This window comes from Typopeltis vanoorti, chromosome 1, assembly GCF_054136105.1.
Source record: "Typopeltis vanoorti isolate ZY-2024b chromosome 1, IOZ_Tvanoo_1.0, whole genome shotgun sequence".
In the NCBI taxonomy this organism is placed as follows: domain Eukaryota; kingdom Metazoa; phylum Arthropoda; class Arachnida; order Uropygi; family Thelyphonidae; genus Typopeltis; species Typopeltis vanoorti.
Genome location: NC_143549.1, coordinates 80,954,135 through 80,977,273, shown reverse-complemented (window position 1 = coordinate 80,977,273; position 23,139 = coordinate 80,954,135). Strand labels below are relative to the sequence as shown.

Below are 23,139 nucleotides of genomic sequence, written 5' to 3'. Positions count from 1 at the left end.
GACTGAAAAACAATTCAGTCTCATCATGAAGTATTTGCATTTTCAGAATAATGAGGAATACGATCAGGCAACACATCCTTGCCCAGTCCTCAACAAAATTTATGATTTTCTGATGAAAATCCGTCAAAAATGTAAAACACTCTACATTCCTGAGAGAGACTTGAGTATCGATGAAAGCCTTATGCCATTCAAAGGTGGACTGAAATGTAAGCAGTATATTCCCAAAAAGAAAGCGAAGTATGGGGTAAAATTTTTTATGCTTTGCGAATCGGAAAGTGGATATCTTTGGGATTTCAAACCTTATACGGGAAAGCAAACTGTAATCGAGCACGATAAATATTCGGATCTCCCCTTGTCGATGCGTGCAGTAATGCAGTTACTAGACCCTTTACTGGGGAAAGGTTACTGCATTATAATGGATAATTACTATATATGTGTCCTGAACTCGCTGATTTGCTTTTACAGCATCTTACAGATAGTTATGGTACTGTAAATGCAAAAAGGCGAGATATGCCTCCAGATCTGGCTTCAGGAAAGCTATCGAAGGGGGAAATCCGAACTTATCAGCGAGGGAAGGTCTTTGCACTACGTTGGAAAGACAAAAAAGATGTTTTTCTGCTATCTTCCCTGCACAATCCATCAGCGGAATCCGTGGAGAAGCATGGTTTGAAGAAAGAAAAACCCATTGCTGTGTGTGCATACGACACCATGGGTTGAGTCGACAGGTGCGAACAGCAGCTATCATTCTACTCTGTAATGAGGAAACAGCATAAAAAATATTACAAAAAAGTGTTTGGACATGTTATTTGAATTTTGAAGTGTTTGGATTTTGTTATTTGGAACAGTTTCCTCCTGTACAAGAAAAAATGTTTGTCTACCATAACATATCTAGAATACAGAATAGAAATTGCGAAAGCATTGCTGCATGCGCATGCACCTTCTTCAGCAAGCAGAAAAACAGGAAATCCTGCCAGACATCTGAGGTTGAACGCTGCTAACTCCAACCATTATCCCGAAAATCTACCACCAACGGCTAATAAAAAAAAAAACCTCCACGCAAATATTATGTATGTAATAAAAAAAAATATCAGAAAGGAAACAAAAATCTGGTGCCCTGAGTGTAAAACTGCTTTGTGTGTTTACCCTTGCTTCAAGGTGTTCCACACTGTTCAAGAATTTTAAATTCTGAACAGTATGAAATAAAAAATGTTTGTTTTCAAGGCCATGTCATGTTTATCGAAACGTTTTGAAACTCGGGCTACCCTGAGTGTCGAGTCTTCAAAATTCGAGTCATCAGAATTCAGGGGCTGAACCCCCTTTCGAGTTATCACAATTGAAGGAGAACTGGTCTACCATACCGGAACACGGGGGGGTTGGGCATAGCCCCCCCCCCTAGTTAATAAATGAAATATATAAATAATAACGGGAACATTTTCACCTTGCCAACACTCAACATTGATGTGATATGGGTTCCAAATTTCTTGTTTCGGAGATATATATATATATATTACAAAGTTTTGTAATAAAAATTTCTGCTACAATGAAGTTTGGCAAAATCAACAATATTATTACCACCTTATTTCTGTTTCTCGTGTGGGAGAAAAACGGTAAAATGTCACTCTTATAATTATATGAGATGTTATAATGCAAAAATAGTAAGAAAAAAGTCATTTGCACTTTCTCTTCAAAACACAAAGAAAGAACATTGTAAATTCAGCCAGTGGAATAGAAAATACTACATATTTTTCTCCTGTTATCTGATTTTTTTTCTTATAGTTCAAAGAAGAAATCACTGCATATAACATGAAGTCTGCAGGAGGGAAAAAAATCTGGAAATTGGTTACATTATAACAAATAGAGAAATCATGTCAGAAAAATTATTGACATATGATTCTAATCTCAGCAGACATAACATTTTCTTCTAGATTAGATATCTAAAGTAACTGAACCTTTGCTACTATTTTACACTAAAATGAATGGGTATGTTCCCCAAGTGATTTATGTTTGTAACAGCTGTCTTGTGAACGATTTATGAAATAAATTATCTGAAATATCCGCAGATTGCTTAGGTCTATATCTCCCCCCCCAAAAAAAAAACGAAGATTATGAAACGCATATGCATCTTTTCTTTGAAAATAATTCAAATCCTCTTTTTCAAGATAATTGTATGATTTAATTTCTAATTTTTGATAATAAAAGTGAAACTGATCATTATAAATTAAGCAATTGTTTTGGCATAAATAATGTATAAGTATGTAAACGAAATATCAGTATTTCTGTTAGAATATAGGTAATCAACAATCGAAAAGGAAACGACATTCTTGACATATTCTGCACTACAGCCTTGGGGCACTTTAGTGTTCTCCCCTTTCTTCTCAATAGCACTGAGAGTAATAAGCCTTCAACTTTTCCTCCAGCTAAGAGGATATTACCAAGTATTTAGAAGACGTAGATTATTTCAGAAATAGCTTCCAGCAGCAGAAGAAGTAATATTTAGATTTTTTTAAAAGAAAAACAAACACAAATAATACTACTGAACTTTCTTTTGTGTGGTATGCATATAAACAATTTTGCATGGTGAAAATATAGCATATTATTTCTAAAATTTCACATAATTTCAGCGGGCAGTAGAACAGCTCATTTTAGATTGCAAATAAATAGAACAGATTTAGAAGCTTCACGATACAATCTGATTGCCGTATATCTTTTGTCAAAATGGTAAAATTAAGTAATTGATTTTGAATGCTGTCTAGAAAAGTTTTCAAACCTGTATAGAAATTTAGAGTAGTTATGCAATTCAGTTCCAGGAGAAAATAAGGAGGGGGGGGGAAGCATTAGAAAATATTCAAAATGAGCAAAAATGTTGAATCATTCCATATATATTTTTCACATTATATTTTCAACATATCTACAAGGTTATGCACTAGATATTATCGTAATATGCATAATACAAATAAATAAATAAATGACGAAGGGGAAGAATCACTGCTAAAATATCATTGGATAAAATTTTTGATACCAAAAAGACACAATCGGAAACCGAGTAAGGCAATTTAGCATTTTAACATTTTTTTTTATTTTGTCTTTATGAATAACAAAAAATCGTTTCTAAATCTGAAATGTGATGATCCATATAATGCTATTTCGCTAGAAACGAAAGAAAAAGGACATATTTATTTCAATAAATATTATTTAAAAATATAAATATTTGACATAATATTTTCAAAGCAAACATTTGAAAATTTTAAAATTCGAAAAAAAATTATTCAATTATTATACGTAAAGTGAAAGAACAATCAGTGCATCTCTTCCGGTGCCCTGATTTGTAGAATAAAATACACCAAATTCACTATCACTAAATAGATTCATTGCAAAAGCTGATCAGTGGGCATTTCAGGATTGATTTTTTTTTCGCATATGTGAAATTGGTTTCAATTTTTGGGAAGAGAGACAATAAATCATTTTAGAGGCAAGAAAGGTCAAATAACTTAGGACAGTAAATGAAATTCTAAGCAACACAATAGATGTAAAGACAGGGGGAGGGGACACAAAGGTCACTCAGCAACAGTTAATCCACTAATGCTATAGAATAGCCGTAACGAGATTAACGGCGGAGGAAGGTAATGGCATGATAAAAGGTAGAATGCCGACGAAGTTTTGATCCATGAAAAAAGCTAGGGAGTGTTGAATATTTCATCCACACCGGCCAGTTGGGAGGTTAAGGCAACAAACTCAATCCCATTTATTCCTAATACTCCTGACATCCTAGAGAAAACTGGCAATCCATTTACACAAGGAAGAAGGCAGTCCAAATGATGGCAACTTGTTGAGAAGCCCTTGATGCCAAACCCTACCAAAAGCCTTGGAGATGTCAAGAGCAGCACAGCTTTCTCTAAACCTTTCCATGTAATGAGTCCAAAGGCACAATGCGTGGGCTAGGGGAACCCCCCCCCCACCTATGGATCCAGACTGGCAAAATCCACAGTGGTGGTCAAAAATTAGACAGTGGTTCTCAAGGTGTTGAAGTTGATTATTGACTATTTTAATTTTATTTATTCCATTTTAAAAATACTTGTGTTATGAACTTGTTTTTTTGTAATAGCACGTGTCTGTTGGAAATACTGGTAGTCATAGCTATGCTGAAAACATGAATCAGTATTTTCTTGATGTGTGATCTTCATTACTACTTGTGGAATGCTTTAGATTTTTTCATCCAAAATATTGGAATTTCAATCTAGAACATATTTTCTACAAATTAACTGCTGATTTGGATTCAAGAAGTTTCAGCAGCTAAATCTTGTACTTTAAATCCTTGAACTTTAGAAATTTCTGAAATATAGAAAGTTTTTTATTTTATGATCAGAGAACTGATATAGTGCTTTTATTATTAATAGGTCCACTACTATGAAGATGGAAATGTCCAGCTAGTAAGTTCTAAAGAAATCAAAGAGTCACTGACAATCACTGTAAGTTTAGTTGTTTATAAATAATGATATGTAAACCAGTTGATATCTTGTAACAGAATATAATGTGGAAAACTTCATTTTGGCATGACAGAACTGTTAAGACCCCCCCCCCCAACACACACACTATATATATATATATATATATATATATATGGGCTGGCAATTTGGGATTTAGCCGACCAAATTGTATTCTTATTGGTTAAACCAAAATAAAAAATGATGGTACAACATGACAAAATTTCATGCCGGCTGGGGCGTCGCCCGGTTAAACAAGGCCCCCGTTGTTTTTGCCAGGGAACCAGGGCGAACAGCGAAAAGTCAGCTACTGGAACAAATCTGAAAACAAACCCCAACTCAACATCACCAGGGTTAAAGATCGGTACTATCAACGTAAGAAGCCTGAATGGCAAAGAAATGGAGCTAGCTGAGGAATTAGATAAGTACCAGATCGACATAATATGGGTGACTGAAACAAAAAAGACCAAAACTGGTGAGATCTTTCTGAGCAATAAATACAAAATGTTATATTCAGGCAATAACAATCAAGGAAAAGAAGGAGTAGCCATAGTATTCAACACAAAATACGAGGCTAATCTTCTTGAATGGCAGTCAGTCTCAAGTAGAGTAATGTGGGCAAATATGAGAATGGGGAACTGGACAATGAGACTTATTTGTGCCTATGGTCCCACAGAAGGTTCTACTAAGGTAGAAGTGGAGGAATTTTTTGAGGCTTTAGAAAAAGCAACTGACACAATGAAAAAGGAAAAGTTGGTCCTTGTTGGGGATCTAAATAGTAGAGTAGGAAATGATTGTGAGACATACAAAAATATTTTGGGAAAATTTGGAGAAAAGAGCAAAGCTAATAATAATGGCAAATATCTGTTGGATTTCTGCTCAGGACATGGACTGGTTATTACTAACACCATGTTCCAACATAAAAATGTGCACAAATTCACATGGAGAGAAGAGGCTAGGAATAAGAAAAGTCTCATTGACTATGTTATTGTTGATAGTGATGTTTTCTCCCTGGTGCAGGACACCAGAGTGTACAGAGGATTTGAAATTGGAAGTGATCACTATTTAGTCTTGAGCAGGATAAAATTGAATTTCATATTGAAAAGAATAACATGTAAGAAAGTTTTAAAGCGAATAAAAGTTGAGCAGCTCTCAGATGTGAACTGTAGACTAAAATACAGAAATATTATTGAAAAGAAAATGAAAGAGTTTGAGAGCAGGAATCAAACCTTGGAGATTCAGTGGCAAACTCTAAAGGAAACATTGATTGATTCTGCCAGAGAGGCATGTGGTGAGGTTGTGTGCAAAGATAAAAAAATCAGAACTCCCTGGTGGACACAGGAAGTTAAAGAGGCAGTGAAGGAAAAGAAGAAAGCATATCAAAAGTTCCTGGCAAATAAGTCAGCTTTTACTCTTACAGAATACAGAGACAAATGTAAGAAAGCTAAACAGTGTGTAAAACTAGCTAAACAAAAGTCATGGGAGGACTTTGGCAAGAATATAGAAAATAAATATCAAGAAGGTGGCAAAATATTCTGGAGGTTGTTGAAGAAGCTTAGGAATGGAGGAAAGAGTGCTGTAAAAGGAATTAGAGATGATAAAGGTGAAATGAAAACAGGAGAAAAAGATATCCTTGAAGTATGGAGTAATTACTTTGAAAAACTGCTAAATGAAACAAGCAGTGATGACAGCACAGTGATAAAAAACACTGACCAGGTATGCAGTCAGGAATACATATCCATACTTGAAGTAGAAAAAGCCATCAAAGGCTTGAAATGTGGAAAGGCAGCAGGAGTAGATGATATTCGACCAGAAATGCTGAAGTATGGTGGTATAAGAGTCTTACAGTGGCTGTACTGCATAGTTCAGAAAGCCTGGACAGAGGGACGAATTGCTGATGATTGGAGTAGAGCTCTCATAGTACCCATATATAAAAAGGGAAATAAAACTGAATGTGAGAATTACAGAGGTATTTCCCTACTGAGTGTTCCTGGCAAGATCTATGCAAGTATACTTGAGAAACGGTTGAGAAGAATTGTGGAAGAAAAGCTTGGTGAAGAACAAGCTGGATTCAGGCCAAATAGAGGCTGTCAGGATCAGATCTTCACTTTACGACAAATAGTCGAGAAAGCATGGGAATATAACAAAGATCTGTATTTAAGTTTTGTCGATTTGGAAAAGGCATATGACAAGGTGCCAAGAGAGAAGCTATTCAATACGCTGCAGTTATATGGTGTCAATGGGGCATTATATCAAGCAATACTTAGTCTTTATTTGAGTTGTGAGTCAGCAGTTAGAATTGAAGGAAGTACAGGAAGATGGTTTAATGTTAAATCTGGTGTGAGACAAGGATGTACATTATCCCCTCTGTTATTCATTATCTATATGGATCACATTATGAAGGAATGTGGTATTAAACCTGATATCAAAATTGGAGATGTTAATGTCAGCTCTTTGCTTTATGCGGATGATGTTATACTTCTAAATAAATCCGCTACAAGTCTGCAAGATTCTCTGACTAAATTGAATAGCTGTTGTAATAGATATGGTATGAAGGTCAGCAATAAAAAGACAAAGACAATGAAAATAGGCAGAATCATTGAAAATGTCAACTGTGTTGTGAATGGAAAACCTGTGGAACAAGTAAAACATTTCAGCTACTTAGGCACAATTTTTACTGAAGATGGTAAACTAAATATAGAAATAGACAACAAAATCAGCAAAGCTGGTATCGTGGGAAGTCAATTGAATAAATTCATATGGAATAAGAAAGAAATTAGTCGGAACACTAAATTAGCTGTATACAAGACTGTATTCAAACCAATTTTAACTTATGGATCTGAGAGCTGGGTCAGAAGTAAAACACTTGACCAAAGACTAGAGACCGCAGATATGAGAGTCCTGAGAAAGATTAGAGGCGTGAACAGATGGCATCAATGGCAATATCATATTAAAAATGAGGATATTAGGAAAGAACTTGACATTGTCAGCATCCAGGAATGCGTTAGCAGAGCTAATCTCAGATGATTATGGTCACTTAAATAGAATGGGAGAGGAAAGATTAGCAAAACAAGTGTTCTCTGCCAGGTTGGCAGGAAAACGACCCAGAGGAAGACCAAGATATAGGTGGATTGATACGGTACAAAGTGCCTTAGACGATAGAAATATAAGATCTGATAATGTTGGAGTCTTGACAAGTAACAGACTGATTTGGAGGAAAATTGTAGATAGGAAGTTAGTAATGATGTAATTTTTTCATGTAGTACTGTCATATCCTGTACACCCCTTGAGGGTACATGGCAGGAATTTGATGATGATGATGATGATATATATATATATATATATATATATATATATTCCTTGCCTTTTCTTGATGTCAAACTGACTCGCTCTTCTGGTAAACTCATAATATCGATATATAGAAAGCCCACACATACCAACAGATATCTGCATAGTCAGTCCCATCACTTCCCTCCTCATAAGCTTGGAATAATTTCCACCTTGGGACATAGAACCCCGTTCTCTTCTGGATGACCCAAATGAACTTCTTACAGAAATAAACCATCTGAAAACTTCTTTCGAAGTTAATGGATATTCCAAGAGAATCATTGAAAAATTCCTTCTTAATCCTCCTAGACATCACTCAGAAGAAACAAATAAATTCAAAAGCAATATATCTATTCATTACATAAGTACAGTTTCACATAAATTAGCAAAAGTTCTAAGAAAATACAATATCAGAACCTTGTTCACTCCACTTCCAAAGATCCGTTTCTTAATAAGCCACCCAAAACCTTGTCATCATCAACTCAAATACCCTGGTGTATATAAAATATTGCGTGATTGTGATATTCCTTATTTTGGGTAGACAGACAAATCTGTCGAATTGCGTATGGAAGAACACATGAGGGACATTACTTACAAGAGACAGTGAGCCAGTGCATTATCTTGTATCCTTTCTCGGCTAATCCTAATGATCGAAACCAAAGTCATAAAGTCTGCTGGGAAAAATCTACTAACATCTTCCGTTGCAATGATGAACTAGAGAGAAAAATCATGGAATCTAGAGAAATCATCTTCAATCCTGTTCATCTAAATAACTTGAGCTACAACCTCCCAGATTGTCATTCAGCTGTAATCATGTACTGGCGTTCACGAGATGCTACTAGCACGCACTTTCCCAACAATACAACTAACGAAAGAACAGCTTTAAATACAACCGCAACGATTTAGTGTCAATTATGTATAGAGACTCTCTATGATGTTCATGGTTTATTTAAGCTTCAGTGTTTTAGTGTTTTTTCTTTTTTCTTTCTTTTATATTCTCACCTGATGAAGGCTGTTAAGCCAAAACTAGTCGTTTTTATATTAAAACCTTTTTACTTAAATCTCGGTTCTAGTCATTTAATTCTTTATAAAAAAAAAAATCATCATCATCATCATCATCATCAAATTCCTGCCATGTACCCTCAAGGGGTGTACAGGATATGACAGTACTACATGAAAAAATTACATCATTACTAACTTCCTATCTACAATTTTCCTCCAAATCAGTCTGTTACTTGTCAAGACTCCATCATTATCAGATCTTATATTTCTATCGTCTAAGGCACTTTGTACCGTATCAATCCACCTATATCTCGGTCTTCCTCTGGGTCGTTTTCCTGCCAACCTGGCAGAGAACACTTGTTTTGCTAATCTTTCCTCTCCCATTCTATTTAAGTGACCATACCATCTGAGATTAGCTCTGCTAACGCATTCCTGGATGCTGACAATGTCAAGTTCTTTCCTAATATCCTCATTTTTAATATGATATTGCCATTGATGCCATCTGTTCACGCCTCTAATCTTTCTCAGGACTCTCATATCGGCGGTCTCTAGTCTTTGGTCAAGTGTTTTACTTCTGACCCAGCTCTCAGATCCATAAGTTAAAATTGGTTTGAACACAGTCTTGTATACAGCTAATTTAGTGTTCCGACTAATTTCTTTCTTATTCCATATGAATTTATTCAATTGACTTCCCACGATACCAGCTTTGCTGATTCTGTTGTCTATTTCTATATTTAGTTTACCATCTTCAGTAAAAATTGTGCCTAAGTAGCTGAAATGTTTTACTTGTTCCACAGGTTCTCCATTCACAACACAGTTGACATTTTCAATGATTCTGCCTATTTTCATTGTCTTTGTCTTTTTATTGCTGACCTTCATACCATATCTATTACAACAGCTATTCAATTTAGTCAGAGAATCTTGCAGACTTGTAGCGGATTTATTTAGAAGTATAACATCATCCGCATAAAGCAAAGAGCTGACATTAACATCTCCAATTTTGATATCAGGTTTAATACCACATTCCTTCATAATGTGATCCATATAGATAATGAATAACAGAGGGGATAATGTACATCCTTGTCTCACACCAGATTTAACATTAAACCATCTTCCTGTACTTCCTTCAATTCTAACTGCTGACTCACAACTCAAATAAAGACTAAGTATTGCTTGATATAATGCCCCATTGACACCATATAACTGCAGCGTATTGAATAGCTTCTCTCTTGGCACCTTGTCATATGCCTTTTCCAAATCGACAAAACTTAAATACAGATCTTTGTTATATTCCCATGCTTTCTCGACTATTTGTCGTAAAGTGAAGATCTGATCCTGACAGCCTCTATTTGGCCTGAATCCAGCTTGTTCTTCACCAAGCTTTTCTTCCACAATTCTTCTCAACCGTTTCTCAAGTATACTTGCATAGATCTTGCCAGGAACACTCAGTAGAGAAATACCTCTGTAATTCTCACATTCAGTTTTATTTCCCTTTTTATATATGGGTACTATGAGAGCTCTACTCCAATCATCGGGAATTCTTCCCTCTGTCCAGGCTTTCTGAACTATGCAGTGCAGCCACTGTAAGACTCTTATACCACCATACTTCAGCATTTCTGGTCGAATATCATCTACTCCTGCTGCCTTTCCACATTTCAAGTCTTTGATGGCTTTTTCTACTTCAAGTATGGATATGTATTCCTGACTGCACGCCTGGTCAGTGTTTTTTATTACTGTGCTGTCATCCCTGCTTGTTTCATTTAGCAGTTTTTCAAAGTAATTACTCCATACTTCAAGGATATCTTTTTCTCCTGTTTTCATTTCACCTTTATCATCTCTAATTCCTTTTACAGCACTCTTTCCTCCATTCCTAAGCTTCTTCAACAACCTCCAGAATATTTTGCCACCTTCTTGATATTTATTTTCTATATTCTTGCCAAAGTCCTCCCATGACTTTTGTTTAGCTAGTTTTACACACTGTTTAGCTTTCTTACATTTGTCTCTGTATTCTGTAAGAGCAAAAGCTGACTTATTTGCTAGGAACTTTTGATATGCTTTCTTCTTTTCCTTCACTGCCTCTTTAACTTCCTGTGTCCACCAGGGAGTTCTGATTTTTTTATCCTTGCACACAACCTCACCACATGCCTCTCTGGCAGAATCAATCAATGTTTCCTTCAGAGTTTGCCACTGAATCTCCAAGGTTTGATTCCTGTTCTCAAACTCTTTCATTTTCTTTTCAATAATATTTCTGTATTTTAGTCTACAGTTCACATCTGAGAGCTGCTCAACTTTTATTCGCTTTAAAACTTTCTTACATGTTATTCTTTTCAATATGAAATTCAATTTTATCCTGCTCAAGACTAAATAGTGATCACTTCCAATTTCAAATCCTCTGTACACTCTGGTGTCCTGCACCAGGGAGAAAACATCACTATCAACAATAACATAGTCAATGAGACTTTTCTTATTCCTAGCCTCTTCTCTCCATGTGAATTTGTGCACATTTTTATGTTGGAACATGGTGTTAGTAATAACCAGTCCATGTCCTGAGCAGAAATCCAACAGATATTTGCCATTATTATTAGCTTTGCTCTTTTCTCCAAATTTTCCCAAAATATTTTTGTATGTCTCACAATCATTTCCTACTCTACTATTTAGATCCCCAACAAGGACCAACTAAAAAAAAAAAAAAAAAAAAAAATTTATATATATATATATATATATATATATATATATATGTTAAAGATACCAAGCTATTTTTTAACCTGGTTTTACTCCATTTCCCAAGTAAGCAAACAGACAAACAAGTCAAGTTTGCACCTGCAAGTGTTGCAAGTCTAGCTGACCCTGCACGCAGTGCAAGACCAAGGCAACTCATGGTAAAAAGTAGAATAAGCTCTGATCACTAATCTTAATATTTACCCTTAATGTAAAGCACATCTCCTGGAGGAGATGTACGATGCTCTGTATTAAAGGCAAGGGGCCACTACCCAGACCGGTTTCGACCTTTATTAAGGTCTCATCAATGGGAGCCAGGCTAGAAATACCAAGATTTTAGTAATACAAAGCTTATAAGTATTTTACCAGAACAAGTTACCATAAGGTGTTTTAACCTTATTAAATAAAAATCTCAGGAGGAGATATAAATGTAGAAAGTATTTTACCTTGGGTAAAAAAAATCTCTAAATCCTTTTACAGCACTCTTTCCTCCATTCCTAAGCTTCTTCAACAACCTCCAGAATATTTTACCACCTTCTTGATATTTATTTTCTATATTCTTGCCAAAGTCCTCCCATGACTTTTGTTTAGCTAGTTTTACACAGTGTTTAGCATTCTTGCATTTGTCTCTGTATTCTTTAAGAGCACAAGCTGACTTATTTGCCAGGAACTTTTGATATGCTTTCTTCTTTTCCTTCACTGCCTCTTTAACTTCCTGTGTCCACCAGGGAGTTCTGATTTTTTTTATCCTTGCAGACAACCTCACCACATGCCTCTCTGGCAGAATCAATCAATGTTTTCTTCAGAGTTTGTCACTGAATCTCCAGGGTTTGATTCCTGTTCTCAAACTCTTTCATTTTTTCTTCAATAATCTTTGTGTATTTTAGTCTACAGTTCACATCTGAGAGCTGCTCAACTTTTATTTGCTTTAAAACTTTCTTACATGTTATTCTTTTCAATATGAAATTCAATTTTATCCTGCTCAAGACTAAATAGTGATCACTTCCAATTTCAAATCTCTGTACACTCTGGTGTCCTGCACCAGGGAGAAAACATCATTATCAACAATAACATAGTCAATGAGACTTTTCTTATTCCTTGCCTCTTCTCTCCATATGAATTTGTGCACATTTTTATGTTGAAACATGGTGTTAGTAATACCAGTCCATGTCCTGAGCAGAAATCCAACAGATATTTGCCATTATTATTAGCTTTAAAAAACCTCAAAAATTCCTCCACTTCTATCTTAGTAGAACCTTCTGTGGAACCATAGGCACAAATAAGTCTCATTGTCCAGTTCCCCATTCTCATATTTGCCTACATTACTCTACTCGAGACTGACTGCTATTCAAGAAGATTAGCCTCGTATTTTGTGTTGAATACTATGGCTACTCCTTCTTTTCCTTGATTGTCATTTCCTGAATATAACATTTTGTATTTATTGCTCAGAAAGATCTCACCAATTTTTGTCTTTTTTGTTTCAGTCACCCCTATTATGTCGATCTGGTACTTATCTAATTCCTCAGCTAGCTCCATTTCTTTGCCATTCAGGCTTCTTTTGTTGATAGTACCGATCTTTAACTCTGGTGATGTTGAGTTGGGGTTTGTTTTCAGATTTGTTCCAGTAGCTGACTTTTTGCTGTTCGCCCTGGTTCCCTGGCGAAAACAACGGGGGGGGAGGCCTTGTTTAACCGGGCGACGCCCCAGCCGGCATGAAATTTTGTCATGTCATTCCATTATTTTTTATTTTGGTTTAACCAATAAGAATACAATTTGGTTGGCTAAATCCCAAATTGCCAGCCCATCCTCGAGCGTTCAGTATCCAAGTAGATACCCAACAGGGTGCACCACGAGAAGGTGAGGATTGGACATTAGGTCAGAAGCCCTGGTTGGTTCTCTGCATTCCTTTTAAGGCTATGTGGAGGTCTCCTCTCAGTTATACAGCTTTGACCCTTAAGCACCCCTTTTTCTTTTTATGATGATGGTAAAATGTGATATCAGAGATGAGACAAAAATACTTTTCTTCTTTCTAGAATCCAATATCTAAAAGTTTTAATTTGCATAAAGGAACTGTGTTAGTGTATAAAATGTCTTGAAAAATTGACCTTTTTTTTGTTTGGTATATAAAAAAAGGTATTAAAATAAAGGGTAATAAATATAATTATTATTTTTTTTAATGACCAAATAGCAAAATAGAAGCTTCTGGACAGTTCATCTTTTAAGTAATGCAATATTCAAGCAATTTCATGCTGAAAATTGCCTTACCATACTTACCTTACCTCTAGGTTACTTTTGAAACTAAGTTTTAGAAACAAACATTGTCATGCTATCATCAAAAATCTTGATTCTTAAATTGTACCCTTGGGGGAGGGGATATACAGAATATTACGATAGTTATATCTAGACTCTAATATTATCAGATCTTATATTTCTGTCTTCTAAGGCATATCTCACTGTATCAATCCACCTAAACCTTGGTCTTTTTCTGGCCATTCTGGCAAAAAAAAAAAAAAAAAAAAAAAAAAAACTTATTTTGCTAACCTTTTCTCTTTGATTCTATTTAATTGACTATACCACCTGAGATTAGATCTGTTAACACGTTTCTGAAATGCTAACATCAAGTTCTTTCCTAATACCCTTATTTTTAATATAATACTGGCATTGATGCCATCTGTTCACTCTTCTAATCTTTCTCAGAACTCTCATATTTGTTTTCTCTAGTCTTTGATCAAGTGTTTTATATCTAACCAAACTCTCACATCCATAAGTTAAATTGGTTTGAACACTGTCTTGTATAACAGCTAGTTTAGTGTTTTCACTAATTTCTTTCTTATTCTATATAAATTTATTCAGTTGACTTCCTACCATACTTGCTTTTCTAATTCTGTTGTCTATTTCCATATTTAATTTGCCATCTTCAGTAAAAATTGTGCCTAAATAAGCTGAAATGTTTAATTTGTTCTATGGGTTCATCATTCAAGATATAGTTGATGTCTTGTGCTCATTTTGATTGTCTTTTTATTGCTGATTTTCATTCCAAATTTATTGCAACAGTTATTCAATTTAGCCAGATCAAGTACAAGTCTGTAAGTTTATGCAGACTTGTACAGGACTGATGCATAAGTATAACATCATCCACACAAAGTAAAGAGCTAAGATTAATGTCTGCAATTTTGATATTAACAGATTTAATACCACTTTCCTTCATAATGTGATTCATATAGATGATGAATAAACAGAAGAAATAATATGCACCCTTGTTTTATACCTGATTTAACATCAAATCATATTCCTGTACTTCCTTCAATCCTTACTGTTGATTTACAGCTTAAATAGAGACTATGTATTGCTGAGTATAATTTCCAGGTCTGGAAATATCAACAGAAAAAATTAAAGTCATGGCTTTTCATGGAGATAACAATGTCAAATGTAAAATTGTAATAAATAATAAAATAACTGAACAAGTTAATAATTTCAAATACTTAGGCTGTAAACTATCTTACATAGATGAAATAGATATTGATTTTAAGATGACAGACTATAAAAATCACTGCAGTAATTAATAGAACCTTTAAATCTAATTACATACAGAAACACAAGACTTAGAGGCTACAAAACAATAGCCAAACCCACACTACTATATGGGAGTGAGATCTGGACCCTTTCTCTTTATATACAGAGAATTCAGGCAGCAGAAATGAAATTCCTCAGGAAAACACAAAATCTCACCCTATTAGATAAAAAAAAGAAATGACAAAATAATTAAAAATCTTAAAATCAATTCCATAACAGACTCAGTGATTAAATATAGGAAAACTGGCTAGACCATATAGCAAGAATGCAGAGAGAAGGATTACCAAAAAAAAGATTTTAACATATAAGCCTAGAGGAATAAGGAATAGGGGATGACCAAGAAGAAGATGGACTGAGTCTGAAAGAGGCCACTTGGCCTAGAACCTGGATATGAAGATCACAACCCCCCCATTATAATTCGAATTATTTAAATTTATAATACATGCAGGTTATTTTTCATGGAAAAGAAAGATTTACAAACATCTGGATAAGTTGTTTGTAAATGCTTCCCCCTCCCCCCCCCTTAGCCAATTGCTATATAGAACACTTAAAAAAACCTACCTATGAATACAGCTACTCTCAAACCAGTGGTTTGATGCTATGAAGTGTTGTTTGCTATTCATCCACATGGTCCAGATAGTGTATTTAAATAGCCAACACCCTAAAATACACTTCACAATGGAACAGGAAACTGATTGTCTGCCCTTCCTAGATACACTAGTCTCATGCCTTTTTGATGGTTCATTATCTTTTTCTTTTTATGGAAAACCTACATGTACAGGGAGATATTTGCACAGTCACACCATCATCCAGCTCAGAAATATGGTATCTTAAAAACACTTACTCACAAAGACAGGAACTGTCTGTTTCAGTGATAATGCTCTTACTACTAAACTCATTTACTTGTGTCACACTTTTTAGCCAATGGCTATAATCTCCAAAGAATAGAAAAAATAAATGCTCCCTTCTATTACTAATACACAAAGCTACAGCAATACCATCCCAAGCATTCAGGCACATCCAAAAAAGATATCTAGAGTGCTTAATAAATATCAGCTCCACACCACATCAAACCATATTTCAAATTGGCAACTCTCATCTGTTTGCCTAAGGACAAACTCTGTTTTGTCATATCCAGGAGTATATGAAGTGCCCTGTACTTGTGACTTGGCTTCCTATGATAAGATCAAATTAATTCTGTTTTTTTTTCCTTTCTTTATCCAACAATAGGTGGCACCAATTAGGATTTCAGTTCCGTATTGTCTGTTAGTTTTGGTTTTTTTTTAAACTAGTTCCATTGCTATATCAGATTGTTGCAGTTTCAGATACTGTGACAAACTAGTAGTGAAAACACTATACAACAGGGCTAAACTAATCTGTTCTAACGACATGGCTCTAAACACTGAACTAAATCACATCCTCAACACTTTCTCAGCCAATAGCTACCCCCCCCCCCCCCCCCCAAAAAAAAATCCAAAAAATATTAAAACCTACAAACCACGCCCCTTCCCCCCCCCTCCACAACAAAGATTACTCTAAACCCATCACCATTCACTACATCCGAGGCACCTCGGAAAAAATTACCAAAATTTAAAAAAAAAACATGACCTCACCTCCTGTTACAGGCCTTACAGAAAATTGGCATTCCTTATCTGCTCCACCAAAGACCAACCACTTCCCCTAGACCTACCTTGTGTATACCAGGTCCCTTGCAGTTGTAAACTGTCATACTTTGGCCAAACAGGCAGGACAGCGAATATCAGAATTTCTGAACACAAGGACTACATCCGGTTTCACAGGTACAGCCATTCTGGTCTTGCAGACCGTGCTCTGGATACACGCCACAGAATATGGTGGAAGAAAGCTACAGTAATACACCATAGTAAATACAAATTCGAAAGACTATTTATGGAATCAGCCTCAGCCCTAAGAAACTCCCCAAACCTCAACAAATTTGGTTGTATGCGACTGTCCCAAATTTGGGAGGCATACGTCAGCAGACCTTCAGCCCAACGGCCAAGAACACCTACTTAGCCCGCTAGAGGGCACCATCAGGACTTCTCGGATTAGCTTCATGTCTTGATTCTCAGTTACTGTGTTGTAGTGCCTGCGTGCATATGCCTTTTTTGTAAGTTCCTTTTGAAAATGGCAATGTGATGTTGCCGAAATATCGGAAATATTTATTAAAGTATAATTTAATTTATATTCGGATCTACGTTGTTCAATTCCCTAAGTGATTTAGAAATGCATAACCAACGTATAAGCCTGTCTACGAGAATTAATAGTAATAGTTTATTATTATTATTTTTATTTTCTGTGTGGTTATGTTTTTTTTTTTTCATTGTTTTATTCAAGACTTAATTTTATAAAAAGTAGATAAAAACCATAAATTAATGAGAATACGAGTATGGTTTCCTAAAAAAAATTTTTTTCAGTTAATTTAAGATGTTAGCTGAACATCTAAAATCTGAAAATCTCATCAATTTAAAAGTTCGTCTGAGCTTTATGCTAAAAGACCTCCAATCCTAAATGTATAGTTCCTTTTTATACAGATGAGTAACATTGGTGATGCATAACATGAATTGTGAAGATTATAGGTCTGGATAATGTACAGTACATTGAATTACTAATACTGATGTTGCTCTAACAGAATTTTTTTTTTTTTAATTTAATTTCTCTGTTTCATTTCAATTTTCCTAAATTTTGATGCTTTCATTTTAGACAGAATCTCAGACGGCAAAAGACTTTGTTGAAATTGTTGATGAAATTGAAAATGAATATCAGGTTGGTAACTCTTTTTAATCTGTTACATTCATTCATGAACTGTTCAGATCAGTTTTTTTGTCAGATGCTATTTTCCATTTGTTAATTGTCTAAGAAGTTGCTGAGGTATTTCAAGATATGATTTTTTATTTTATATGCACACATACACACATCAATCCTATGTGTGAGGTCACAGAATCTGTGCTTCAATTAAATATAGCCTATCAGCAATTTATGAAACAGTTGATGATATTAAAATTGTTCCAAGAAATAGTAACAAATTTCTTAGTATTTCTGAATTTGTACCATCTCTGTTGTAAAATTATTTCAGAATCCTAAGATGATATGATATAATGGGGCCTTAATCTAGATCATGAAGTTCTGTTTGCATTTCATTGAAATATATTTAAATCACAATAAATCAGCTTAAAAGAACATGTGGGAGCAATACTGTCAGTATCAAAAATGTTTGAATAAGCTATTTTCCTCAAAAAAGCTAACATTTCTTGCCCAAGAGTTATCAATGTGTAGCATCTCTTTGTTTAGTGAACATACAGTCTTTGCTTGAGGACAAAATGCTGTTAGGCGTTTTAACCTCCCTACTGGCTGAGGTGGATGAAATAGTTAGACCAAATTGCACTTCTTATCTTATTCAACGGGTGTTACAGAATCATGTCCAGATTTAGCTGGACATCTATAGACGTCATGGCTGTTTGGGGGGGGGGGGTAAGTTAAATTATAATTTGAAAACTTGTCCAACAAGGACTTTGTGCTGGGGAATTATAAGAACAACTTCCTAATGCAAGGTATCAGTGTGAGGGCTGAAGCACACCCCCCATAAAGATCCTGGAATAAATGAAAGATTTTTCCCTTTTTGGGAGATATTAGGAACCAGCAAATTAACTTCTTCCTTCCTTCTGAAATTTTATTCAATTAGTTGGCTTTAACATCTGAGTCATTATAGCTATGTAAAGTCTATTTTTGAATTAATGAAGTTATAAACTCTTGCTGATAATTAATAACTTTATAATTCTTAAGCATGAAACTAGCTATAATCTTTTCGATTACAGAGAAAATGAGTTTCATTTTATAGTCTTAATTTCTAAGCATTAAAATAGTAAAATATGACAATAGGGAAAACAGAAAACATCTGCATTTTCACCTTTAAAACAGGTAACAGATTTTAATTATTTAAGCACAATCATTAGTGAATATAACTAATTATGAAAAGCGATAAAAGAATAAGATGGGAAACCAGTTGAATAATTATGTGAAACAAGATTGAATCAAAGACCTGGCAGTAGTACACAAAACTAGCAGGTTAAAGTTTGGATAACCTTTCATGGGTAGGATTCACATAAATTTAAGGAGGAAACATCACTGCAGATTCTCTCTCAGTTGAGTGCAAAATTGCAAATTTTACTTCTGTAGAATGAGTGTCTTTTTGTGGTAATACAAACTTGTGTTAACGTGCTTAGAAGTAAGTTTATTACACAAGTTCAGAGAAATTTTTGTAATCAGTAAGGATTCTCTTAGTAGGCCATCTGTTTATGAATGCTGAAGAGCTTTATCATGACAGGGTATTATCTAAGAAAACTGGTCATAGAGTATTTAGGCTTAGGTGCTACTTTATGGTTTACACTCGTGATACAATTTAATGGAATAACCACAGCACAAAGAGTCGTTTCAATATTTTGTCTGTCACAGACATCTTCAGGAATACAATAATAAAACTGTAATAACACACAAAAACACAAGAAACAATAAGCGGAAGAAATGAAATTATGAGGGGATGCCATCTATGGGTGCTGTTGGCTAGTCTTAGATGTTAGGTGGGAGGCCTAAGAATTAAGTTGATGGAAGTTTTTTCACTTGGCTAAACCAATTATATATTTGGTTTAATCCTTTATCTAAGTGTAAGCAAAGTTTGTGTCTGAAGTATTTTCAGGACTGGGGCAACTCGTGGAAAAAGTGGTATAAGTTCTCATCAATCACTTGCCTTAGTATCCCATAATGCAAAACACATCTCCTTGCAGACATGTATAATGCTATGCATTAAGGGAAAGGTCACTACCCTGACCGGTTTCAACCTTTATTGAGGTCTCATCAGTGGGAGCCAGACCTAGAGGTGGTGATACTAAGGTGGAAGTAATGGAGAAGTCATATTTCCATATGCCAGTTGCCAAAAGGTGTCGCACCTTATTATTAAAATTTTCTGGATCATCAACTTATCTCTAATGGATACTTCAGGCACAAACTTTGTTTGCTTACACTTGGATAAAGGATTAAACAAAATATATAATTGGCCTCAGAATTAGTTTTCCAAATCTTGGGAAATTTAATATAAACATAAACAACCCAAACCATCCTAAACTTAATATTTATTAAGTTTAGGGTGGTTTTGTTTTTATTTTTTTCAAAATCTAATACTGATTCTAAAAATGTCTTTCAAGTTTCTATTTACTGTGATGGAGCATGATAGTTTTCTTCCATGTGATTCTGTGCAAGGTATCCAAGTATGGCCTGCTAGACCAGGCTGACCATAATTATGTGGCGAATGTTAGCAGATCTCCTAATGTGACCATAATATAAGTTGCAAGAACAAAGAACCTTGTAAACACCTGGAACCGACAGGAGTGGAAGTGGATCCTTAGGAGAGCAGAGAAGGGAAGCTAGCTTCAAATGAGGTTTGAAATCAGTGCAGATGATATTTCAATATTTCTTTAGAGGTCTGGCTATTTTTTCTGAGGTGTCCTGGATATAGGGAATAATAATGGCATTACTATAGTCTTTATGTTGAGAGGGATGTCAGGAGGTGGAAGGGATAGATGATTTGGAGATCTTTTTGGCATTTGGCAAATAAAGGTGAGCTCCATTGTAAGGCAAGCTTAAGTGGAACAGAGGTTGGAGGCTCTATTGACAAGAGTTTTGATGACACCATAGTAAGGAAGATGATGATGGGAAAGTTTATATATGTATCTACCTAAGTGTGGGTGGGTTTTTTGCAACCTGCAAAAGAAAAGATGCCATTGGGCAGACGTGTGATTAGAGTATCTAAAAAAATGGGCAAGTGGTTTTCTTTTTCAGTAGGGATTCTAGGATGCTGTTCAAGAAAAAGTTAAGGGGAGTTTCAGGGAAGTCCATTTATGGTAGTTCAGTATTCATGTTATGAATTTGTGTTCCACATGGAACACATTTGATGGCATGGAAAACATTAAGAAAACATATCAAACACTGTACAATTAAATTATAGCTTCCAAAAACCGTTAGAGGTGTGTTTATAAAATCATTGTCGTACATTTGTTATCTTACACCAGACTGAAAATAGTAAAAAAATTTCTGAAGCCGATAAGTGCACAGTTCATGCTATATTTTTTCCCGCAAGATTATGCTTCATATTTCCATACCTGGTGTATATAGTTATCTCAGTGTTCATTTTCAGGGTCGGTTGATTGATTGCAGTGACCTTATTTTGTGTCTACCTCATTTCTCAAATCTTAACTCTGCTAGTTTTTTAAAAATTTAAATAAGGTTTTGTAACTTTTACATGTAAATAATGATCTGTTGGTGCAAATTACATAAGTTGCAGAAATTATTGCATCTGTTAAGGAATTAACAGTGAAACATTTGTCACATCACAGCTAAAGTCACATATAATAGAAATTTTAATTTAGAGATTTCATGTGAATTTTTGTACTTAAATAAATTCTATACATTTCTTGCTAATATAATTCATTAGTAGATACAATTGCATATGCACACTCTTTCAAACTTGAAAATCTACTTTAAACACCTAGTATATACATAAATACAGTTTTATAGAAAATGCCTTCATGCAAAATATACTCATGTGGGTCAATTATAGTGCCTGAATATAGAGACTTAGTGGGCAGTTTAATCTCCACTGGTAGCCAATCAGAGATAGCTGGCCGAAGGCTATCACTAATCTAAGCAGCATGCAGTGAAGAGACAGCTAACAAGTGCTGCCATCTCATTGTTCATAACCTTAACACAATATTTTAAGTGTCTGAATTAGTGCAGGTTCTACGGTCGATTTTCTTGAGTTTATGGGATGAAAAATCTGTGTTTCTAGGAGGAAAAAACCCACATGCCTGTACCGGAGATCGACTAACTTGGGAACCAGTCAAAAAAAAAAGCTTAGAAAAAGTTTTTCTATTTGGTGACTAGAGTTGAACTAACGACGCTCTTTTTCTCTTTGATTGTGTGCAACCAAAAAGAATCAAACTTGCTAATTTTAAACTAAAATTAGCGTTATTAAAATAACTATCATTTTCAGTATCTGCACTTATCTACACATTGTTATCAAATTTTTGCTGTGTATTTTCAAGAGGTGTACTGTGATGGCACTATAAGTTTACATTATTACTGACTGCCTCTCTTTTAAATCTTATTTTTCAGGCCTCTAATATTGCCATATAGTAAGGTCTGTCTTTTCTCCTACCATCTTATCAACAAAACTATTTTGCTAACCCTTCCTCTTCCATTCTGAGTGGCTATGCCACCTTTCTTGAATGCTGCCATTGTCAAATTCCTTTTCATCATCATCATCAAATTCCTGCCATGTACCCTCAAGGGGTGTACAGGATATGACAGTACTACATGAAAAATTTACATCATTACTAACTTCCTATCTACAATTTTCCTCCAAATCAGTCTGTTACTTGTCAAGACTCCAACATTATCAGATCTTATATTTCTATCGTCTAAGGCACTTTGTACCGTATCAATCCACCTATATCTTGGTCTTCCTCTGGGTCGTTTTCCTGCCAACCTGGCAGAGAACACTTGTTTTGCTAATCTTTCCTCTCCCATTCTATTTAAGTGACCATACCATCTGAGATTAGCTCTGCTAACGCATTCCTGGATGCTGACAATGTCAAGTTCTTTCCTAATATCCTCATTTTTCATATGATATTGCCATTGATGCCATCTGTTCACACCTCTAATCTTTCTCAGGACTCTCATATCTGCGGTCTCTAGTCTTTGGTCAAGTGTTTTACTTCTGACCCAGCTCTCAGATCCATAAGTTAAAATTGGTTTGAACACAGTCTTGTATACAGCTAATTTAGTGTTCCGACTAATTTCTTTCTTATTCCATATGAATTTACTCAATTGACTTCCCACGATACCAGCTTTGCTGATTCTGTTGTCTATTTCTATATTTAGTTTACCATCTTCAGTAAAAATTGTGCCTAAGTAGCTGAAATGTTTTACTTGTTCCACAGGTTCTTCATTCACAACACAGTTGACATTT

At 35.1% G+C, this 23,139-nt stretch overlaps 1 protein-coding gene across 1 annotated transcript in view; it reads left to right on the top strand.

Moving 5' to 3' along the window:
• The window catches only part of LOC150110132 (F-actin-capping protein subunit alpha-like), a 123,877-nt gene that overhangs the window by 88,402 nt on the left and 12,336 nt on the right, over positions 1–23,139 (top strand). Inside the window, exons 7-8 of the mRNA XM_090391625.1 lie at positions 4,395–4,466; positions 17,823–17,885. Coding sequence (XP_090247751.1) covers positions 4,395–4,466; positions 17,823–17,885 — 135 coding nt within the window. The remainder of the gene's footprint in view (positions 1–4,394; positions 4,467–17,822; positions 17,886–23,139) is intronic.